Source organism: Sinocyclocheilus rhinocerous, unplaced genomic scaffold (genome assembly GCF_001515625.1).
Source record: "Sinocyclocheilus rhinocerous isolate Xijiao unplaced genomic scaffold, SAMN03320098_v1.1 scaffold1508, whole genome shotgun sequence".
Lineage (NCBI taxonomy): Eukaryota > Metazoa > Chordata > Actinopteri > Cypriniformes > Cyprinidae > Sinocyclocheilus > Sinocyclocheilus rhinocerous.
Window position 1 is genome coordinate 651,049 of NW_015660889.1, and position 23,439 is coordinate 674,487.

The following is a 23,439-nucleotide window of genomic DNA, read 5'->3' on the forward strand; positions in this document are numbered from 1 at the left end:
CCCACGTTCCCATCCTATACAGATCATTCGTGGCCCGCTTTTGGCTGGAGTACCTAAACGGTGAGCAGAAACTTGTTCCTGCTTTGCTGGCAAACAACCACACAGCTCTGGATCAGGGTCAGGAGATAGCAGCGGCCAAAGCCAAGACTGACTGGACCAAGCTTCTTCCGGTGGCCTTCCAGAAGAGCTATAAACCTATGTTTCCGCTTCAAGGTGACTCAAAGCTGCTGGAGAAGCTGCCAGGCCTGCTGGATGTGAGAGCGGTGCCTTTACTTGCTGATATGAAAGTGCTGAAGGCCGTGCCGCCCGCTTACATCATGACCTGTGAGCATGACGTGCTGAGAGACGACGGACTCATGTACGCCACGCGACTGGAGGAGGCCGGAGTGGACGTCACTGTTGATCACTATGAAGATGGTTTCCATGGATGCCTCAGTTTCGCTTTTGGACCCTTTCGGTTTTCTGTTGGAAGACGAAGTCTTGGGAACTACATCCATTGGCTGAAAGAGAACCTCTAAAGACTCATATAGGCTGGGTTTATGTTAAATATATTTTAATTTTAAATTAGATTTTTAAATTTAACATACAGTCCAATATGAAAAGGCTTCAAAGTTATTGCTACAAAATCTGAACAAACATGCTGTTTTAATACAGGGAATTTATGATAAAATTTTATTTAAAGCTGCAGTCCGTAACTTTTTTTGTGTTCAAAATTTATATAATAAGCGAGTACACCATGAATCCATTTTCCAAACCGTGTTTTTGGCTTGTCCTGAATCACTACGGTACACCTATAATAAGTGTTTATATTCTGACTATTTAGACTGGTTCGGGTAGGCACCGCTGTGGAGTAGCCCAGTGCCTGCGTGATTCGCCATAGACATAAACAGAGAGAAGTAGCTCCGGCTACAATGTTCTTCCACAAGATGCACGCAGTTCTGTTTATTAACCTCTAGAGCGCCCAAAAGTTACGGACTGCAGCTTTAATGTCAAATGATTTATGCAGTGCAATTGGAATTTATAAACGGGTATAAAATGAACTCTAAAGTTAATGTGCATAAATACTTTAAATGCACAAGATATTATATAAATGTTTGGTTTGTTAGCTTTCTTCAATTAACACACTTTCTTCAATTAAACTTTTAAAAATTAGTTGATCTGCATATAAACATACTTAAATTACATTTTTGGGTTATAATATACAAAAACAATCAAATTACTCAAATAAAATGCAGTATAAAAATGAATATATACATAATAGAAAGATAAAAAACAGGGTAATGAGTCAAATAAAACAAGCAGTATTCACTTTTCCAAAAAGAAAATAATAATAATAATTAATAAAAAACAAATAGGATGAATGGGGAAATTAGTAATATATATTATTTTTTGGCAAGACAGAGCTTTCAGGGACAGATATAATTTTAGATGGATATAGCACATGTTCATAAAAATATGCCATAAAATATTTTCTCAAAGCGTATCATCATGCTTACATATAACTTACGTCTGTTAAAATACAACACTACTGGGAAAATGTTCGAACTCTTGTCTGGGATTTGCAACTTCTTTGGCAGTTTCTTTGTTGCTGGCAGTCAGCAGTTTTGACAAAAGGGAATTTCCTAAAAACCTAGCAGAGTGGTGGTTTAATGAAACACAAGCTGGAAGGGAGGATTTGAGGGACGCTATCTGTCACTGTTAGCGCATGGGAAGCGCCGGGGGGAGCAGATAAGCGCGGCTCTCGCTGTTTTTCTCACCTGTGAGACCTTCGCTTTTTTTTCTGTAATTGGGAGTGTGAGGACAATAATCAATTTCTCTTGATGTTTTACAGACACTTCCATTATTCTCAGGGAAAAGTGTAAAAAAGGGAACTGACTTTTTAAACAGATGATCTTTGTAATACACCCACATTTATGTCCTCTTTTCTAGCTCTTATTGTTTTGTAACCACTCTGCATGCCAGTTTCCAAAATGATACTACTATCTTCTTTCAGGTATGATGAGTATGTGAGACAGTGAAGGCTGTAATCATGTTTCTTTTGATGCTGTGTTCAAATATAGCAATTGTTTGGGAACCGTCTTGATTATGATTTCTTGGCTACAAAATAAACCACTGACAATGACTTGCTTTTGTGAAAGATGTCACTGTTCTCCGGCACTGCACATGGGAAAGAAAAATCACAAAACTGTAATATCTTGATGTCACAAACAGAGTTGTTCCAAAAAACGTCAGGGATTTTAATATGAACATTTCTTGCTAGTTATGTCATAGACCAGCTGTACTATCCACATGAATTTTCTTAATATATCACTATATTTCAACAACGTTATTTCAAAAAAAAATTTGTTATGTTTTATATTAACATTTTTATTATTTGTATTGTATATATTTAATTATGTTTTATAAAATTAGCACTAAACTTAGCTGAGCCATACTATCCACAGTCATTTTATGAAGAAAAGAAAACAAAAGAAATCTGCTGTAAAAATGAATAACTAAACTATTCTATGAAAGCCTATTTCCACCACATGAGAAAAAAACCAATTATGACAGACATAATTATATAACATAAAAAAATGAAATTATGAGATACTAAGTCATTTATGAGAAAAAAAGTCTAAATTATGACAAAAATGTAAAAAATTACTTTTTCACTGTTTTTGTCATAATTCTGATTTAGTTTATCTCATAATTCTGACTTGTATCATAATTTAGACATTTGAAGTCAATATTTTGACTTTTTTTATATAGTTAATTGTCTATAAAATGTCATATTAATGTCAAGTGGTAGAATATTGTGCTATAGCAATGCTAAGGTCATAAGATTGATTCCCAGTGACAAACTGATAAACGTACAGTATACCTTGCACCTAATGTTGCGTTGATTACATACCGAAATGAGACATAATTATATTAATTATATTGAATTTTACTGAGGTATAAAAGAGCAACGACTAAGCTATAAACATATCTGGGTGTATCTTTTTCGCTGAAATCACAAAATACAAAACAGAACAAATGAACTCAGAAGAACTTGAAACAAACTTAGTCTATTTCTCAGCTTCTTTCTCAGATTTTTTATTTGATCCAGTGTTTGTTAACTTCCTTTGAAGAGTCTTTAAGAAGTTAGTTCTGTTTTTGCTTTTCAAAGATTTCCTATGTGACTGTGACATAAGGGTGAATTGCTAACTCTTTAAGTGAACACAGGCAGCGTTAGCCTGCAGGCCGAACTGAGATTATCCTGCTGACTGGAATAACCTGTTATCGTTCGTGCTTTGACAGAGAAACTGAAAAAAAGCGGAGATGTTTTTATGTGAACCTACTCAAGAGTGTGACAGGTCATGTCACATGGCCAAACTTGATCTCAAGAAGCTAGATGGCAAAGTGCGAGGCAGTTCCTGTTCCCAGCAGCTACATAACCTGATACACATCTTCAAACTTTGCATAATTTGCCTTCGGGAAGAGTTTTTCATGCCAACGTCTCAAATCCCCCGTAGATTATTATAACACCTGTAATACGAGTAGTCAATGATTAATCAGGGAAAGCTGCGTGATTATTTCAAAGGAAAACAAGACCCGAGTAGTTCACATACCTAGCGCTTGGAGGAATGTTATCCTTCACATTGTTCATTGCTTCCTGAATTTAAGGGTAGTTGCTTGCACGAAGCCAGGCCTCCCATTTTCCTGTAAAGCAGTTAATTGTCAAAGCTATTACTGCAATATTCCTGAGCTGATGACAGCTAGACACTTAGTGACTCATTAAAAATCGAGGCCTGATTTCATTTCTAACAGAAAGTTCTGTGTGGCAATGTACATGCAAATAAATGGTTTACCTCCACTTCTGAGTGCTTAACTGTTTTGGAAGTGAATTCAATTCGAATATGACACATACAGTGTGAACAACCACAATCACATTTAAAAACAGGAGCAAATCCAGTAATAGATTGTTTATATTTGATGTTTTACTTCACTACATTCTAAAAGTCTGATATTTTATGTTTTACTCCACCACATGTAATAAAAAACATGTCGCTCCTCATTAATTCACTGAAGACACTGAGACCCATTCCAAGAAGCAATAGCGATGTCCGATTCACACATAAATCATTTATTTTCAATGAAACTGCTGAATTGGTTCACAATTCACACTGAACCATTTGTTTGCAAATTGGCCTGGGCTGCTTTTCCCAAAAGTATCATAAGCCTAATTGGCACCAAATGGTCTCTACGATCTACTTGGCTTACAATGCTTTTAGGAAACTCTGCCCAGGCTAATTCACAAATGAATCTTTCAGTGTGATTTGTGAACTGATTCAAAAACCACCATAAAGGCCTGTTCACACTAAAAAGAATGATAATGATAACTATAACAACAACCATATAAGCCTCCACACCAACGCACAGTAACATTCTGTTTATCATAAGTCGTTGTCTGATACATTAAATGCTCGAGCTCTTTAAAGTCGGATGGATTCTGATTGGTTTTCAATGTTTTTTATCATTCATCAGCTGGAAAAATATCCTTCTGAAAGTTATTCCAATGATTTGGTTCCTCTGTGTCATTATTGCAATAGTTGAGGTGTGGATGTCACTATTCTTAATTAAAATGATTACTATGACAAACAATTATGAGAATAAAGTTGAAATTATGACATAAAAAGTCATAAATGTGACTTAAAAACAAAAATAGCACAATATGTCATGAATATCACCTTTTTATCTCATAAATATGACGTACTTTGTCATCATTTCAACTTTTTATGTCAAAACGATGACTTTTTGTCATATTTCTGATCTTTTGTGTCAATTTGGACATTTTATGTCAGAATTTTGTTTATGTCGGATTATGAATTTTTATCTCATAATTTGGACTTTTCTCCCATTCTTTTTTCCATTCTTTCCTATGCTTTTTTTTGCTGGGTTTTGAGCAGAATAATTGTCTCTGAAACAGTTCATTTACTTTTGATAATTAAAGAGACGGTTCAATAAAAAAAACGAAATAAATAAAATACAAATAAAAAAACTTTCATTATTTACACACCCTCATGTTATTCCAAGTCTACATCACTTTCCTTCTTCTGTGGAACACAAACAAACAAAATGAATAAATGTAAATGTAAATTAATAAATGTAAATGAGTGAATAATGCCATGTTCTTGATCTATTCCTTGGTAGTGCTACAGTAATGCTGAAATGTATTTCATTCGATTAACTGTAGTTAAACTCAAGGACATGAGTTTGTCCAGCGCTGGCACTCACAGTACATCATGTACATCACTGAGTGGTCAAACTTGTGTAGACAAGACTTTCTGATGAACATTTGAGCCTGTTTCATGTACTTTTCTGTACTTGACATGTTGGCTTGCGCGTTTGCACGCAGAGTCAGAGTTTAGCTCATCTATTACACCGCACCCAAGAATGACCATTTGGCTTTCACAGCTTCTTAATAGAGAAATACTGCCAAGTCTAAAAGCACACAACACCCCTCTAAGCCTTCACATTTTCATCTTCATAAATCAACTGAGGATATCTTCTCCTCCTTAGCGGTTTGAGGCAGACTTTCTCAGCGATCTCTGACCTGAAGTGCATGTCTATTTGAAAACCTAAATAAATATATATAGCATGCATTAATTTCAGCTCTGATGGCTATGGATGGAGCGAGGGCAGGCTGGCCCTCAGTACAATCCTCCCACATGGCGACGTGGCAATCAACATCAACCTTGGCCTTTTTCACCCCAGAGGGAAAACTGGGAATCTCCCTGTCTCCCTTCCCTCTTACTCAGGAGTGATGTCACTGAGAAGCACAATACGCCCTTGTATCCCGGCCTTTAAGTCTCTTGGCACTTTGATTGCATGGCTTAGGCATGTCAGAATATCATTTTAGCCCCCCCTCATGACTTTATAGCTCCAACAAATGATTTTACTCTTTCACCCCTTCTTCATTTCCTCCTGCTCTGTTTTCCATTTTTGAGCATTTGACACTAACAGCGATTTTTTTTTAGACGATAAAGTGGGGCCCCCCAAAATTGGGGGTCTTTTCACGAGCCAAATTCCTGATTCCCCAAGTGCAATGAAGCATTGAATCAAGGCCCTGTAACTCTCTGTGAAACCCCCCATGTTCTTCGCAACGGATATGATCACACATTCATCAGCGCTCTGTCAAGTCTTTACGGCCCCTGCGGCTTAGTTTAAAAATCCCTTAGGAGGGAAAACCAGCCCTGAGGTCCTATTGTTAGTTCTTACTTTAGCTTGCTATCAGTTTGGAAAAGTGCATATAGTAACACAATGATATCACAGTTCAGCTCTATATAACTGTAGTGAACCGAAGGCTGATATGAAACAGCCCTGAGGCTTATTGTCATGCAGAATTACATTCAGAACCTTGAGCGGTGCTTTCCCGTGCAAACGCCACTATGCTAGGGCATTGCAAATTGTTGCCAGGGTGTTGCTATGTGTTCTGAGATGTTGCAAGGGCATTGTTTTGTCTTCTGAGAGGTTGCTGGGGCATTGCTATGTCTTCTGAGAGGTTGCCGGGGCATTGCAATGTATTCTGAGAGGTTGCCGGGGTGTTGCAATGTGTTCTGAAAGGTTGTCATGGCGTTATTGTGTGTTCTGAGAGGTTGTCGGGGTTTTGTGTGTTCTGAGAGGTTGTCAGGGTGTTGTTATGTGTTTTGAGAGGTTGCCGGGGCATTGCTATGTGTTCTGAGAGGTTGCCGGGGTGTTGCTATGTGATCTGAGAGGTTGTCAGGGTGCTGTTATGTGTAGGGGTGTTGTTATGTGTTCTGAGAGGTTGTCAGAGTGTTGTTGTGTGTTCTAAGAGGTTGCCAGGGCATTGCTATGTGTTCTGAGAGGTTGCTGGGGTGGTGCTATGTGTTTTGAGAGCTTGTCAGCGTGTTGTTATGTGTTCTGAGAGGTTGTCGGAGTGTTATGTGTTGGGGTGTTGTTGTGTGTTCTGAGAGGTTGTCAGGGTGTTGATATGTGTTGGGGTGTTGTTGTGTGTTCCGAGAGGTTGCTGGGACCTTGCTATGGTTGCAAAGGTGTTCATAATTCTTACCATGGTGTTGCTATGTTTTCTGGGTGGTTTCTGTGGTGTTGCCATGTAGTTGCTACAGTATATGTTCTGGTTGCCAGGGCATTGCTATGTGTTCTGGGTGGTTGCTAGGGCTTTGCCATGTGGTTGCTATGAGTTCTGGCTGGTGACCATGGTGTTGCTATGTGGGTTTTTCCAGGGCACTATTATATGTTTGCTAAGGTTTGCCAGAATGTTGCTATGTAGTTTCTTAGCCGTTGTTAGATTGTTGCTTACTGAAGTCAAACGATTCCACCTCCAAGTCTTAATGATATTCTGCTCCCTAGATATAGACTTGGATTTTCTCCTTTTGAAATTGTGATAGTTTACAATGAGAGAGTGTTCCTGTGTGTTCAGGAGTTGCTCAAACATTCAGCTCCAAGAAAAAGGGAGTCAGTGGGGGAGGATTTTCTCTCCGGTGCAGGACATCGGTCAATCATGGCGCCAGACTACAGTCGTGTTTCATGGGCAGAAGAATCTCCCTCCACTACCTCCCACACCAACACCACCCACACACTCATAAAATAGATCCTCAGCTCTTTCTGCTGATGTATGAATGTGGCAGGGTCACCATAAGCGATGAGTTTGTCACTCTTTGGCTGCAGCTTTTCCTGGCGTCAGCTAAAACAAACCCCGCCAAATCTACACTTTGCATTTGCTTCTGCTAGAAAATCCCAAGTTTCCGGCCCGTCCACTTGTCGCCTGCCGTTGTGTTTCTTTTTTCTCCTTCTTTGTGTTCCTCCTCCTCCCTTCCACTGTGTCTGTGCCAGATACGTTCAGATCCACAGTGCTGCTCATTGCATTGTTTAGGTTGCCTGCAATTCAGAGCAGGACATGTCAACACCATGGCCTTCAGAGACCGCAGTCGAACGCAGCTGGCTGACAGAGATAGAGTGAAAGAAAGAAAGAAAGAGAGCGAAAGTGAATGGGTGTGGAAACAAAAATAAATATTTGAATTAAGAACAAGGTTCATACCAGTATTTCCATTGTTCTACATTCAAGGACATTTTGTTTAGCTTTGTAATCTCTTGCTTTGGCTTCAGAATTGTGAATTAATGTAAACGATCACCACAAGCATTGTTTCACTGTATTGCCAATCAGACTGGTTCTTCACAATAAACCTATAAAAGAGCACTGCTAATCCTTAATAAAGAAGCACGCCCTCCATTTTCTGCTGAGCTTTACTTTTTAGGAGGAAGTCACAGTCATTGTCCCAGGAGATTGCCGAAGCCTGTTTGGTCACCTCCGTTCATCTGCTGTTGATTATAGAAGCTGATCTAATCTCAGCGTTACACATCTGGCACAAACAAGTCCATGAAAAAAGGCAATATTGGGTAACTTTGCTGATGCTTGCGGAGCGGGACGGAGCAACAGAAGGCCCCTATCCCGCTCCGCTGTGAACTCACATTGGGAGTCGTTTTAAAAGCATCTATAAACGGTAATGTGAGAGAACATGTAAGCACCTCCAGGTTAACGAGTAAATATGCTTTGCTGGAAACAGTAGTGCTTTTTAAAGAGTATTATTCATATTTATTATGTCTTTAAACTTAATAATCATACTCATGGATGGAACAAAAGAAGCACTGTTTTTAATTAAACATTTTGGGGGTTGTATAACGTTCATGTATTTTGGAAAATTTGTCCGTTGGCTTGGGATTGGAAGGTACTTGGTGTTATGAAGCACCTGGAATGGCATGAGCAAATCATCTTATCATGTGAAAACTATATAGCATATATATGGTTGGACAACAGGTAGAAAATGTAGTTGTACTTTTTGGACCCTGAAATTTACAATTGACTTTTTTTTTTAAAGGGGCCCACCAAAACCTGTCAGCTGAAGTTGATGGGAGTAACAGAATAGCTCTTTAAATCAGATGGCAAGAACTAGCCAGCCCCTGAGAAGCACAATACATGGAATACCCCCTAGACTTTGTAAATGGGACCAGATTGCAACCACATGTTAGAAATCAAATACAGTCAGAATTGGTCATGTTTTCTCGAACAAGAACAACGCAACATTACAATAGAACAATACATGAATCTGATTTAAAATCAGCATGTTCCTGAATGAAAATAAATCAATTCATTAAAATAAAACTGTAAATTGTTTTAAATCCATCTTAAGCTAGAGCTTTGGAACATGGTAGATGGTTTCTAGATGCTGATGCAAGTTGCTCATTAATTCAAGTTCTAGTCCAAGATGTTCTTCCAGTTTAAACCAACTAATAGCCAACTTGCACCAGCTAATCATGGTCAACATACACAAGATAGAATACAGTCTAATACTTAACACAAAGGCTTCAAAGCTCTGTAGTTTTTGTAATTTTGGTGGGCATAAACCTAATGCAATTCAATACAATGATGATTGAGAGATGTACAAATGAATTTCTCAAAAGTCTGATGTATTTGATATAACACAATTTTTCTAAAAATGATGTTACGTTTAAACGCTTACTTTACAAAAATCTTCAGCTTTCACAGCAAAAAGACTTCATGGGACCTGAACGTGGACATTTTTAGAATTACACTAAAAGGTCATTTACTTGCTAGTAGTATGAGCTATCAATCAGATGACAGAATACATATTCTTCAGTAAAGTTTATGATGTTTATAATTAAGGGTCCTTAGAAATTCATTTATCATATGTGATAAAGTAGGGTCTATAGCAGGGGTGCCCAAACTGGGTCCTGGAGGGCCGGTGTCCTGCAGAGTTTAGCTCCAGCTTGCCTAACACACCTGCCTGGAAGTTTCTAATATGCCTAGTAAGAGCTTGATTAGCTGCTTCAGGTGTGTTTGATTAGGGTTGGAGCTAAACTCTGCAGGACACCGGCCCTCCAGGACCGAGTTTGGGCACCCCTGGTCTACAGGGTTAAAGGAACCGTTCGCTCAAAAATTTAAATTCTATCACAATTTCCTCAGCCTCATGTTGTTTTACATCCATATGTCTACAATAGAACTCAAACAGAGACTATTCACTTCAAATGTTTTTTTTTCTGAAACACAATAAAAGTGAACAGTGATTAAACTGTCACTCTGTCAGACATCTCCATTTGTGTTCCATACATGGAATAAGGAAACCCCTAGGGGTTAGGAAAAACTTGAGTGGGAAAAATGATAACAGAATTCAATTTTGAGTGAGTTATGACTTTAAACAAAATTTTCCAGCAGGACAATCACGATTTTATGAGACGACGGCTAAGCTACATAACTTTTACAAGAAATTCATACATATTATGAAAGCAAAAACGAAAGAGGCTTTACATTCATATCTTTACAGGAAAGCAAAACCTGCACTTCGTTTCCTTGATAGTCAAGCGCTGCCCCGCCTCCATGTTTTTTCATATGTAGAGAGAAGGAATTCTGCCCCAGCTTTTGTCTCGAGCTGCAGTAACACACGCAATGGTCAGCATGACAAGCTCACACACCATGCAATATATCGGACTTCTGCTGCTGGCTGCAATTCTCCTGCAAACAATAGCCGTGGCTGTAACGTTCATATACTTTAGCAACGTCTTATCGACGGTAAGGGCCGTTTAACATAAGCGTTTTTATGCATGTTACCTCAGAACTTGTGCAAAGTTTGCCTGAACGCCTTGTTGTGCATATTGCGACACTGGAAATACAGTAAATGGAAGATTGTAGAGCGAATGAGTTATGTTTGAAAGCGTTTCTCGGTTCGTTTGCTGAGGTTTCTGCCTGCATTTTGTTTAGTGGACAGCTGCCAACAGGTCGCTCAGTGGAGCCTGAAGTACAAGTTAAGCAACAGCAGACGACAATCAATGGCAATGCACAGTTATTAAAACGTTTCTTTTTTGCAGAAAAAAGTCAGCATTTTGTGTATGCAAAATATAACTTTCTATAATGAGCAACAGCAGACGACAATCAATGGCAATGCAGTTATTAAAACGTTTCTTTTTTGCAGAAAAAAGTCAGCATTTTGTGTATGCAAAATATAACTTTCTATAATTATTATTGTATAATAAATTATAAATAAGCACAGAATGTCTTAATTTGTGCACTGTATGCATAGAAAAGATTGTAGAATTTAATAAAATTATAGAATGGATAGATGATAATGGCATAGATTTGCATTTTATGTATGCAAAACATTATAAATGGAACATACCGGGTCTTATTTTTTACATTTTGTGTATACATACAATGACACGATTTAAGCATTTATCGTTTTATTAAAAATACGCATCTATAATATTATATAATTATTTTAGCATTGTATGCAAGCAAAAATTATATTTTAACAATATAATAATTATTAGTAAATACGACATACGTCAATACAAAATGACTTAAATTTTGCGATTTATGGATGCAAATATGATCAGTCAGTCATCATATAATATTGAAATATAATCAATTAGATATGATGACTTGATTTTGCATTGTATAAAAAGATAATTAAGTTGTATGAAAGTATAATTTCTAAACGTATCACTTTTTTGCATTTTATGTATACAAACGAGAAAATCTAAAGCAATTGTCATTTGATAGTTTGACTGGCATGGACCTACATTTGATTTAAATAAAATAAGTACATGCAATATCATTATGTTTGCTTTTTATGGAAGTAAAACAATCATTTATATTACATGCACATTTAAAATGCTTAACTAGTACACAAAAAGCTTTTTGTTTGGTCACCGAGCAGAATATTTAGTTGTTGGCCATATTCTTCATAAAATCATAAGTGCTAAAACATTTTTTTTGTTTTTTTTACAGATGAAAGAAACCTTCTCCAAGAGCAGCGCGTCGTGTCTGATGCGCGCCAACCTCAGAACGCTAAAGGCTGAGGAACTGAACGCGGCGGAGGGAAAGGACGACCCCTGCTGGCAGGTCACGCAACAGCTCCACTTTCTGATTGAAAAGGTATCCGCTTTAGAGGGGGGCTGTGAATCATAAAGCTGGCCAGGGTGTAGACAATGAGTCCATTTATGACTTGGATCGTTTTTCCTTTTTTAATTAATAGAAGAATTTCCTTAATTTTTCCAAGCTTAAATTGAGGAAACCCAGTTATGAGAAATGATGCCGAAGAATTGGTCCATTCACTTCACTCATCGTGAAACCTGAAATGTAATCTTTTATAAATTGTGTTTTTCCTTCTTTCCATAAAGCTGGCCAGGTTGTAGACAATGAGTCCATTTATCCTTTTTTAATTAATAGAGGAATTTCCTTAATTTTTCCGAGCTTAAATTGAGGAAACCCAATTAAGAGAATTCCCTAGAATCCCTATGCTGAAGAATTAGTCCATTCACAACACTCATTGTGAAACCTGAAATGTAATCTTTTTTTAATTATATTTTTTCCTTTCATATTTTTTTTTTTTACAGTCAATGTCCAGTCGTTACCAAAAAGAAATTTCATCTGCTGTCAAAGGTATTTCACAGCACATTCATATTTTATTTTATGTGAAGACATAAACTACGAGTGAACTAACCTTGTGGCTTTTAACAGACGAAGTCTCACGTGTACTTCCCTCATTGGTGATCCAAGATCAAGACGATTCCCCTCGGCCTAAGATTGCAGCACATGTGACTGGGAGCTATATACCAGAAAAAGATGGAGGAGGTATGTCTTGTTCCTAAAAATATTTTTTAAGCTTTGTTTATTAGTTGCTGGAATCTATGCTCTTTTCAGTTTCTGTTTTTGTACTGAATTATTACAACAACAACTCCTAGTTTATCTTTGGGTCATAGTCCACATTCACCATTTAAGTACACTAAGAAATGCAGCCAGACTGGAAAACCACTGTGCTATGCAAAAACAGCATTGCATTCCTGCAAATAAACATTGTTTTAATGTTAGCTTCCCTAAAAGGAAGCCCATAAACCTTTAATGTAGGACGTTTTACTCTTTTTAAAAAACCAAACAGTTTCATCACATCTCTGTGGCCATTTGCCTGAAACAAAATGAGTCTTTGAAACAAGAACTCCGTTCTGTTCGTCTGCCAAATGCTGAAACAATGCAGCTTTTCTGTCAAACCCGACCCATAATCCTTCTCTTTGGCTTAACAATGCAGGTCAACCAAACAGGAAGGTCTACGGCCAGAAGATTCAGTCGTGGGAGTCCGAAAAAGGTCTGGCTTTCCTCCAGAATGTGGAATTAAGTGACGGAGAATTGGTGGTGCCGCAGGCCGGGCTTTATTACATCTACTCCCAAACTTACTTCCGACACACGCTCATCGAGGAAGACGAAAGTGACCGCGAGGAAGAGGACGAGACGTCGGGCAAATCAGTTCGGGGGAAACCGATGTTGCAGTATGTTTATAAAAAAGTAAGTTCATATCCGGTGCCAATTTTGCTAATGAAGAACGCCCGGACGACCTGCTGGTCACGTGACACCGAATACGGCCTGTATTCTATCTACCAAGCGGGGCTTTTTCAGCTTGGAGGAGGCGACAGGGTGTTTGTGACGGTCAGCAACGTAAGCACCATCGACATGGACGAGAAGTCAAGCTTCTTCGGAGCGTTTTTGGTCAGCTAGTGATGCACAACTAGAAAACTGAGCTCCTCATGGTTTGTTTTGAGCTCTAAGATGAGCAACAAGACTCGGCTTGCACGGTATTTCTACCTGAGCTTTCTTTGAACGGCCGCCAAGCGCCTTAAAACATTTGGACGTGCCTGCCGAGATGCTCCGTCTCTTGCCAAAACAGTTAACCTTGATTGATGAGAGCTTGGAAGGGTGCAAATATTTGGCGCTTTTTTACATTTGGTCAACGGATCCGATTGTAAATCAGCTCCTTGGTGAAACGTCTTGGAGCTCAAATCCAGCACGTCTGCCTAGAGGGGCGACGGAAAGCGAGGGGCTTGCCAGGACATTTCGGAAGCGAGTTGTTTGGACACGATGCGTCTGTCCGGGCAGGAAAAAGGAAGGTGTGACTTTAAGCAAGACTTTCACACCTGTGGAAGAGCTGCAGGCTTTTTCTGTGTGCTTCTGTCCTCTTTGGACTTGTGATTGTATTGCCTTTTTCAAAATTTTTTAAAGACAAACTGCATGTTGGGATGTAGAAATGCGGTTGGACAGACTTCTAAATCATGCCTTGATTGTATTATTGACATGATTGTCAGTTTAAGCACTATAATTGCGTTTGTATTGCGAGTTATTTTTATATCATAATTCATTCCATAAGCATAAATCTTGTACATTAGCTAAATGTGAAAATCACTGTGATGTAAAATGGTAAATCGTCTTGTACATACTGTCTTTTGTATATATAGGTGCATCTCAATAAATTAGAATGTCGTGGAAAAGTCTTTTACCAGCGCTGAACATATACTGAGGATTTCTGCATTTTTGGTTTGTTCTTTGTAGTGTTTGTTTTATTATTTTTATAACATTTATTCTGAAACTGACTTTCAGTTAAAAGTAACTATGTACGTTATAGTACACTGTTCTTTTTTTTTTCTTACCCAGACCATAATTCTTCATATTAAATATGTACATTATACCGAATGTTGGTAAAACAATTATTGGGTGATTCATTATACCTTTTTAAGACCATGTAACTATATTACTTCAATATTGTTGTAACGGTCTGAGACGCTGAGTTAAGTTAATAATAATGAAAATGAATTAAAAAAGTTACAACAATATTAATGTAGTTATATTGTCTTTAAATATGAATTTATACACACACACACACACAATATCTAGACTGTGACAATGTATTAGGTGATTATTCTTATATCTCAAATATTTTCTATCCACTGGAACTTTTACATTTTTTGGGGCTTTTTTGTATTGTTATGGTTATTTTTTTTATTTCGCACTCAATTTACATAGTCAAAAATCTGTTTCTTATTATTATGGCAACATGAATAAAACGTTTTTGTAGAAAAGTTGATTTGATTTACTACACCGATTTTCTATAAACAGAGGTTATGAATATGCAAATTGTTGAAGTATACATAGCAAAAGTGCAATTCTTTTTGTCTTTTTTCTGCCCACTTGTGGTAAATGTCCGCAAATACAATTACTGAGCAGAGGTCCAGAACATTACTGCACCCCATGGATTTGTTTGATTTCACTATTAAGGACATATGATTCCAGTTAACCATCTAGTGTTCTTTGGAACATGACCAATTAATAGTTATATTTTTAACATCTGATGTTTTAGGTGCAGTATAGATGGTTCAAAGTTACTGTCAACAAAGATGCAACACCAATTGAAAACAAACACAATATATATGGATTTTCCCATGTTCAAGTTAAGCAATAGTGACTGCCTACCTAAGCAATATTTTTCCTGAGCTGGAATATTAATGAAATGCCTCATTAAAATTGTATGCTTATAAATTATGTCAGCCCCTGTAAAGTGATTTTGCACCGGTCAAGAGCTACCGGGATATCCCAGGCCAAAAAATGCCACCTCCACAAGCTATACCCACCTTCATGTTACTTCAGGTTGACTTAGTCAGGAAAAACAACACTGCACATGTACAGTTCACTTATGGACAGCCATACAAGTTATGCACTCACATATGGACAACATACGTTTCATTGCAATGTCTTGTGATTGTAATACACTCTTGTAATTGTTTGCAGCACCCATTGTTTAACATCACGTCTGAGCAGCTGTGTTTAGCTTATTCCATTTGCATTCAAGTTTTTATATATATATATATATATATATATATAGTCACACTAATTAATACATTTATCATTTAAACAACCTTTCTAAACTTGTCAAAAAGTTTATAAAATCAACTTCAGAAAAAAACCCAGAAAAAAAACAATGCAACTTCTAAGATAAAGTGATTTTTGAAATGAAAGACAAGAGTCATGTTAGGATTTTTCTTTTTTTGTGGAAATATGTTACATTTATATTACAGGTATTTAAATGCCCCAAGGGAAAAAAAATAACAGTTTGAGACAGCAAAAACTAGCACAATCAGGACAACAACATAATTTAGACAGAAAACCGTACATACTGCATCTGTGTGACTTGCATCTGTAGAAATGGTATCCAGCTGATGCCCTGGGTGGACCGTAATCTATGTTAAGTGATACCCAATAAATACTGCAAATGTTGTTAATGTAACTTACAAAATATATCATAAAATGTACTTTTTAAATCGAATTTCTTAGGTCTGTGTACAAAAACTGTTTATAAATACAACCAGTCTCTACTGATGCTGTAGGGTACCATTCATTTAACTGGTCTCATCCCCTAACCTAAAAACTGAAAATCTTCCACATATGCACATAGCGTGACCCACAATAATGAGGTCAGGTATATCTTGCCAAAGATCATGCCTTATAAATCACTTGTACTTGAATATAAAAAAAAAGAAGACCTTTCCCAAAAGAAAATCTCGACTTACAGTATCTCACCTCCCCGCTCCTCCTAAAGGTGTGCAAGAAAACCAAAATGAATAGTACAAATGATTTAAAAGCACGAGCTTCAGCAATAACTAGTTTGATTGATAATGTGAACTGGAACAGAATCACAGTAGCTGCCTTATCGCTGACTCTGCTGGCATCAGCCCCTCGGTACAGTGCCATCACACTGAAAGCAAGCCGGTTTGGAATACAGGGTGATGTTAAAGGAGAATCATCTGGTACTCAGTCAAACCTCATGTCCAATGGTTCATCGAACCCTTTGTCTTCGTGTGGCCCCGTAGCCAAGAAGGAGGCCACAGGTGAGCCAGCCGCCGTGGAGACGTTAAGCATCCCGCCGGCGCCGCTACCGGTGGCGTTCCGCACTGCGATGCTGGTGACGTTGATGCCTAGAGTGAGTCTTGTCTGCTCGAGCGCTTTCTCTGGCACCGCGAAGGCCTCCAGCTTCTTTTCGCCATTGGCCATGTAGGAGTTCTGGCAGCCCCTGCATATGCAGTCCAGACAGGCTTTGCGGTTGGAGTAACAGGGGCATCGCTGTCCACGGCATGTAAGAACACTTGGGTTTTGAGTTGCTCTGCCGCACTTGCAGCCCTTTTTCTCCTGCGCCTTTTTGTACACCACTTTCGTGGGGCTCCCGGGAATGAGGGCGTTAGTCAGAATCCGTTCTTTCGTCTTTTCCTTCGACTTCGGAGTGCCCTGTTTGGACTTAGTGTATGCCTTTTTGGGTCCATGGTTGTCAATGGTCTTTTTGACAGTTTTCGCAGGCACCAGTAACGCCTTGCCCACCTTAGAAAGGCCACCACCGTTGGGCACCGCCGCCATGTGGGGGATAGTCTGAGTGGGAGATTTAGGTTCGCATTTGACTGGAACAGGGGCGGAGGCGCCCAACGTTGGGCCGTGGATGAAGGTGGAAATGGGTACGGGATGAATCTTTTCGCTGTCGCTTTCCGACCGCGACCGCTTCCGGGTGGACCGTGGCATTCTGGGCGTCACCGCAGAACAGGATATTCCCAAATGTTGCGGATTCTTTTGGGACATCAGGTGCTGGGGCAAAAGAACCTCCTGCGAGTCTTGCGGGAGAGAGGAAAGCTGCCGAGCAGAGTTGATCGAAGCAAATGGTCCATTCAAGTTCGCCGAAGGCTCAAGAGTCGACTGCAATATCGCAGGGCACTCATCCTGGGCGACGTGGTCTGGTTCTAGAGTCCTGAGCACTTCCTCTACACTCAAGAGGAGAGTCCCGCCATCATGTTTAATATCCTCGCCAAAGCCACAAATGTCCATGGTGCTGGTACAAAGGTCCTCGCCAGCAGCTGCCACTGCCTCGCACACAGGGATCTCATTTGTGAAACTCTCTTGTTTCACCTCATCGCCCCCGCTTTCCACCGAGTCTGAAACACTGGCCTCTAGTGAAGGTAAACTCGCGGTCAACTCCTCCACGTTGGTTAAGCCATTGCAGTCCTGGAGACCGTTCACCCCTAGAGGACTGAGGTCTTGCTCCTTGATCTCTGTCGATGGGGACTGGCCCTCATCGGGGAGCGTTTCTGAGGTCGAGGGTGAAGGGGACTGGTTTGTCAAGCTCGGGGAGAGTGACTCCTCCCCCTGTCTGTTGTCCAATGAGAGGCCCTCATTCAACAGAGCCAAGATGTCTGGGGACCCTCCCACAGTACTTGAAATGTGCTGGGCAAGAGGAGAGTCTGCGATGTACTCGCAGAGCTTTCTGTAGCAGTCCACCAAAATGCACAGCTGCTTATTCTCTTCAAACTGCTCGTAGTCTTTACACCAGCTGCACGAGGGTTTCATCATCATCTTTTTACCTTTACATGATTTACAGACATAGTGCTGGCACGATGAGTTGGTAGGAGCGATTGGATCTTGTAGCAAATTGCCTAAATAAATAAAGAAACCATGTTTAGGTCATGAAACAACAGAATAGGTATTATAACAACACATCTACATGCTAATTATGCAAAGAGCAGCCTAAATAGGCAGCTTGGATGCTGTACCTTTGAAATGATCATTCTAATCACAGTTTTGTGGCTCATGAGCAAAGCAATACAAGCACTACATTGTATCTAAACAAGACATGGTTCTGTAACATTCAATAGAAGCCCCGCATATGTGCTGACGTTAAAGGGTCATGTGATCTTGCATGCTGTCGCTCATATTACATGCTCAGCATATGGTTAGCAGGAATCTCAAATGCATTGTGTTTATAAACACATGAACATTATGTAAGCATGCAATGCTTAATATAAATATTAAGCAATTACTGTTGTGTTTACAAAATATGCATGGATTATCAACAGCTATATTAGAAAAACGGGAGATTAGCAACGAGTTGCCAACTCATTCAAAATAAAAAGCATTACAGCAAACAGGGTTCCCACACCTATTGACCAATCAATTTATTACTTGCAATCAAAGTGCATTTCTAGATAATTATTATTAATAATAATTTTTTATAATTATGATGATCATGCAAAATGATAATGATTTGCATTACTGGAAAATGATTAAATAATTATTTATATTTTATATTAACATATTTAATACTTCTTTGTTATAGAATCCCAGTGAATAAATGAATATATATATATATATATATATAATTATAATGATTTGCATACCTGGACAATTATGTGTATTTCTTTAAATGTACTTCTAATATATACATTTATAAATAAATATATAATTATTATATATACTATATTTATATGAACATTTTTAATATTTCCACCGAAACACTGTAAAGAGGTAATCTGGGTTAACTGGTCAATTTGTCTCAAGCTACCGGTTTTATCTGAATGAGCAGGCAAGCTATTACTATTCAACCGCCATGCATCTATAAACACAGAGCCTGTATGCACAGCTGTGTGTCTAAATGCCCAGGCTCCAGTTGTCATTGTAGGTCAGGAATTTGTGGACTGAATGGGGGTGTGTCGTGGTCGGTGGATGTCTGAGAGCAGCTCTAAGCGTGCAGTGATCAAGCAGAAATGATCAAGCAAGCATGCAGTGATGAAGCAGAATAAACGGGCTCTCACCACACGCAAGGCAGGCGAGAGACTGTCTGAAAAAAGGCAAGAGCTTATAGATTTCCGCCAAAGCCTGGGGGTCCCGGGGATCGCACTGCAGCACCGACCGACAAGCTGACACGTAGAGAGTGGTCGCATTCACCGGGTTCATCTCAGCAGTGTCGTGCTAGACAGATCCAGTTCGGGGAGGAAAAAAAAGAGAAGGAGCGACAGTACAAGGCTTCAGTCCCGCCGGCAGCCCACGTAACATCAATGTCGATGAACCTGAGCGTGCAAATCCGTCGAGTGTGAAATGCAAGGGAGATTTCAGCAGATATGCTTGTCTTTACATCGCACGCATTAAAACCACTCCATCTTAACGTTTGCCCCTCTTCCACGGCACGAAATACGGCCAGATCATCATCGTCGTCATCGGATAAAAGCACATCCACGTTGATCCGATTGAAAACACATTCAGCGATGCATTTGCACAATTTCTTGCATTATTATTTTTTAATTCAACAACACACTGGTGGCGCTCTTCAACCCACCGGGCCTCCAATTGCCACCAAATTCAAACAGAGAGCACAGACTACCTCCTCGTCTTGTCCTGTATGAACGCAGTCCTTATCTGCAGTGCTATTCCATAGGTTTATTTATTATTCTTGTCGTGCATATACGTGATCAGCCTCAGATCATCATAGCGGCAGCACACAAGCACCGTCACTCTGTTATTGTCCGCCGCTCTTCATGGCGCTGCAAATACAGAAAACAGGCCGCATTTTGTGCACCCAGTCTTCCAGTGCGTTAGGCTGCCAGATATTCACCGTGCATGCTGGCGAAGAAATTTCAGCTCGGGTGTAACAAAGCGCCGTGAGTTAGCTGCCCGTTTGATGTCAGTGTGAGCTGCGCCTCAGGAACAAAAACAGGCCGCTTCGCTTCTTTTTAGGATTTATCCTGCCGTTTTCCTTTCGTTTGGGTGCGTCGTACGTGTTACGCGTGATAAATATGCGAATTTAATATCCACACCATGTGCACAAATTATTCTTTGGAGAAAAACGTATGGATATATATTCAGTAGCGATATTGAAATGTATGTGTATTTGAAAAGGCTTTCTCCCCTCCCTTCCTCTCCGCATTAGAACAAGGAGGGGGCGCTGCTGTCCACCTCTCGCGAGAACAAAGGAAGAACGGCTATGGAGAGAGACGCTTCCGGGATAGTCTCGCGATACTTTTCCCGGCTTGGGAGGCTGTTGCGTTTAACTCGCGAGAAGAGAACGCAAACTAGTGTGGTGCGACTGGTTCCCTTGGTTACATAAACGTTATGATGTGGGGCGTGGTCCCCAAAAAACGCAGGAATAAACATAACAAACAGTATGTAAAACATCATACATTATTAAAATAGCACTCAAATTAAATAAATAAATAAATCGATCAATTATTTCCCCATCCATTTTCTCTGAATTGTAAGGCTTACACAAAGACACTATTAGTTTTTCTGAATTGCTAAAACACTAAACCCCAATCTCTGAACCAAATTCTCACTAGCTTAAACCAGTTTGTCGAATAAAGCACTCTTTCTGACAAACTTTAAATACGTTCAGGCAGTTAGGCTCTATTTGCAAATCTCATGCACTCTTTTTTGCAAAACTCAACACATTCTCATTCACTTAAACACTTATCACACTGTGATGTATTTGTGCTGCAAAATGCTGAACACAAGCGGCAAAAGTTAAACACAACTAATCACAGTTGTCATCGTTTACACACAATGATTCAAAATTGTTCACACTTGTTTCTAATGATGTGATCAAACCAACTGTACATAATATGAGCTAGTTCAGAGTGCACAAGTGGCACAGGTGACTGAATGATGATACGAACAATAGATGGAAACAATCTGAGAAGGAGAGGAGGAAGAGTACATGTAAGAAGTGGAGGATGAGGAGGAAGAGGAGAGAAAGAGTAAGATTTACTATAAAGAGTGTTATCAAGGCGGGATCTGTCAGACCAGAGGGTTTTGTCTCTTTGTCTAGCAAAAAAGACAACATTACTTGTGATGTGGACAAAGTCCTCAGGTCGGACTCAAGCACAAAGACATGATGCTGAGACAGAATGAATCTCTCATTGACCCTGATTTTACAATTGCACAACTTACAGTATTTGAGTGTACTGTAACATGCTATTCATTTAGAGTTTTATTTGACCTTTTTGACCTTTGCAGTTGGACTGCAGTATTTTTGCAGTATCCAAGTGCTGAATATATACATTCAGTACTATTTAATATTCAGCACAATACTATTCTTGCAGTACATACAGTTGGCCTATATAATATATTCCCCTTACTCAGTTGCAATTACTATACTTTTTTACAGAATTACAAAATTGTTTACTCAATACAATATACTTTTTTTCTGTAATGCTCTGGATGCTGTGTTCTCCATTTTTCTCTGTAGTGTCTAATGAATGCTCTTTAGTGTTTATTTTATTGACTCGTGTGTGTGTGTGATCTGAGAGCACCGATTTTGAGTGCAAGTGAAACGGTTATGTAGTGATTGTTTGATTTTGATGGAAGAGTCAGAGGTTTCGTGAATTTAGTTTGAGTATTTGGATTTGTGTTTAAGGTTTTGAGAAAATGAGTGATGGTTTCAAGAAATGTGTTTTAGCAATTCAGAAAAACTTTTTTCTCTGTAGTGTCTAATGAATGCTCTGTAGTGTTTTCTTTATTGACTCATGTGTGTGTGATCTGAGAGCACCGTTTGATTTTGAGTGCAAGTGAAATGGTTTTGCAGTGATTGTTTGATTTTAATGGAAGAGTCAGAGGTTTGGTAAATTTAGTTTGAGTATTTGGATTTGTGCTTAAGGTTTTGAGAAAATGAGTGATGGTTTCAAGAAATGTGTTTTAGCAATTCAGAAAAACTGTAATTATATCTATCTATCTGTCTCTTTTTTTAAATAACTGTCTGAATCCAGAAAACATGTAATTTCAAGAGTGCCATCTAATGCGTGCAGCAATTAATACTATAAAAATATTTTCTTTCTGCATAGCATACTTTTCAGAATACATTCGAAATTCGATTTCTCCTGCTTCGGATGGTTATTACAATAGATTTAGACAGGCAGAATTAACCGAACTTTATAGTTTTTAATATGCATATTTATATATTATATGACATTAGTATATTAAAATCTATCAAATATTCTATATTATTTTAATATTATATTTATATGAAATAAAACAGCATAGTGTTGCATTGAAAACTAGTAATATCTCCATCTTTGAATTCAGTTTGATTATGTTGGCTGGAAGCCTGTTTCCCAATAAAACCAATGTTTGTTGACTCAATCCTTACTCTGTTCCTTTACTATGTCTCAGAGACTTCTCTTCATATTTTGAGGATCTTGAGAATGTTATTTTTACGTAGATATGCCTCACAGAATGTTAATACCAAACGGAGAATAATCCAAACAAATCTTGTATATAGCAACAATTAACGTGCATTAGAAATAAGGTAGGTTTCACAAAGTTCTTTTGAAAATACTTGACAATATTTTTTAAATACTTTTATTTAAACTTTTTTTTTTTTTTTAAAAAGCAAAGTTTGAACAGTGAAAAGGTTAAAATAAATGACAATCCCACTGTTTGATCGGAGTCTCGAAACAGAACTGTATCTAAAAGCACCGGTCTAAACAAGGGTTCTGACATCACTCTTCATCAAAACCTGCTCTGTGGATATTCAGATGGACCTAAAAGCCCAATAAACCACCAATACATGTTCACAGCAATACAGTATTGTGTGAAAGCTACAATGTTTCCACAAACGCACAGTAAAAAGGTAAATCACTGAGCAGACTCTAAACAGAGGAGGTAAACATGTCTTAAAAATGAGAACAAACAAGTTCTTCAACAAAAGGTTCATATAAAACACATGACCAGTGTCTGAAGTAATGAATACTTCTGTGTACTTCCTCCTCAGATATCCTCATATATTTGAATATTTTTAG

The 23,439-nt window shown here is 38.7% G+C and overlaps 3 protein-coding genes across 3 annotated transcripts; 2 read left to right on the plus strand and 1 right to left on the minus strand.

Moving 5' to 3' along the window:
- Nucleotides 1–5: 5 nt before the first annotated feature.
- LOC107725838 (neutral cholesterol ester hydrolase 1-like) lies at nt 6–699 on the plus strand (the record flags this gene model as incomplete). The annotated part of the gene is made up of 1 exon (XM_016535238.1): nt 6–699. A coding segment is annotated over one exon (513 nt), but the record flags the coding sequence as incomplete, so codon positions are not given.
- A 9,701-nt stretch (nt 700–10,400) lies between these two features.
- On the plus strand, nt 10,401–14,278 carry LOC107725847 (tumor necrosis factor ligand superfamily member 10-like). The gene is made up of 5 exons (XM_016535247.1): nt 10,401–10,591; nt 11,807–11,953; nt 12,415–12,460; nt 12,539–12,649; nt 13,104–14,278. The coding sequence occupies exons 1-5, from the start codon at nt 10,469–10,471 to the stop codon at nt 13,565–13,567; spliced, it is 891 nt and encodes a 296-aa protein (XP_016390733.1). The 5' UTR covers nt 10,401–10,468; the 3' UTR covers nt 13,568–14,278.
- Nucleotides 14,279–15,892: 1,614 nt separating this feature from the next.
- msl2b (MSL complex subunit 2b) lies at nt 15,893–20,604 on the minus strand. The gene is made up of 2 exons (XM_016535298.1): nt 19,465–20,604; nt 15,893–18,309 (listed from the first exon to the last, which is right to left on the minus strand). The coding sequence occupies exons 1-2, from the start codon at nt 19,604–19,606 to the stop codon at nt 16,649–16,651; spliced, it is 1,803 nt and encodes a 600-aa protein (XP_016390784.1). The 5' UTR covers nt 19,607–20,604; the 3' UTR covers nt 15,893–16,648.
- Nucleotides 20,605–23,439: the final 2,835 nt, after the last annotated feature.

Excerpts from the sequence above, each read along its gene's own strand:
- msl2b (XM_016535298.1), bottom strand. The coding sequence starts at position 19,606 with ATGAACCCGGTGAATGCGACCACTCTCTACGTGTCAGCTTGTCGGTCG. Across the intron at positions 18,310-19,464 it reads TCTCGCCTGCCTTGCGTGTG|GCAATTTGCTACAAGATCCA; the intron begins GTGAGAGCCCGT and ends TTATTTATTTAG.
- LOC107725847 (XM_016535247.1), top strand. The coding sequence starts at position 10,469 with ATGGTCAGCATGACAAGCTCACACACCATGCAATATATCGGACTTCTG. Across the intron at positions 11,954-12,414 it reads TCCACTTTCTGATTGAAAAG|TCAATGTCCAGTCGTTACCA; the intron begins GTATCCGCTTTA and ends TTTTTTTTACAG. Across the intron at positions 12,461-12,538 it reads AATTTCATCTGCTGTCAAAG|ACGAAGTCTCACGTGTACTT; the intron begins GTATTTCACAGC and ends GGCTTTTAACAG.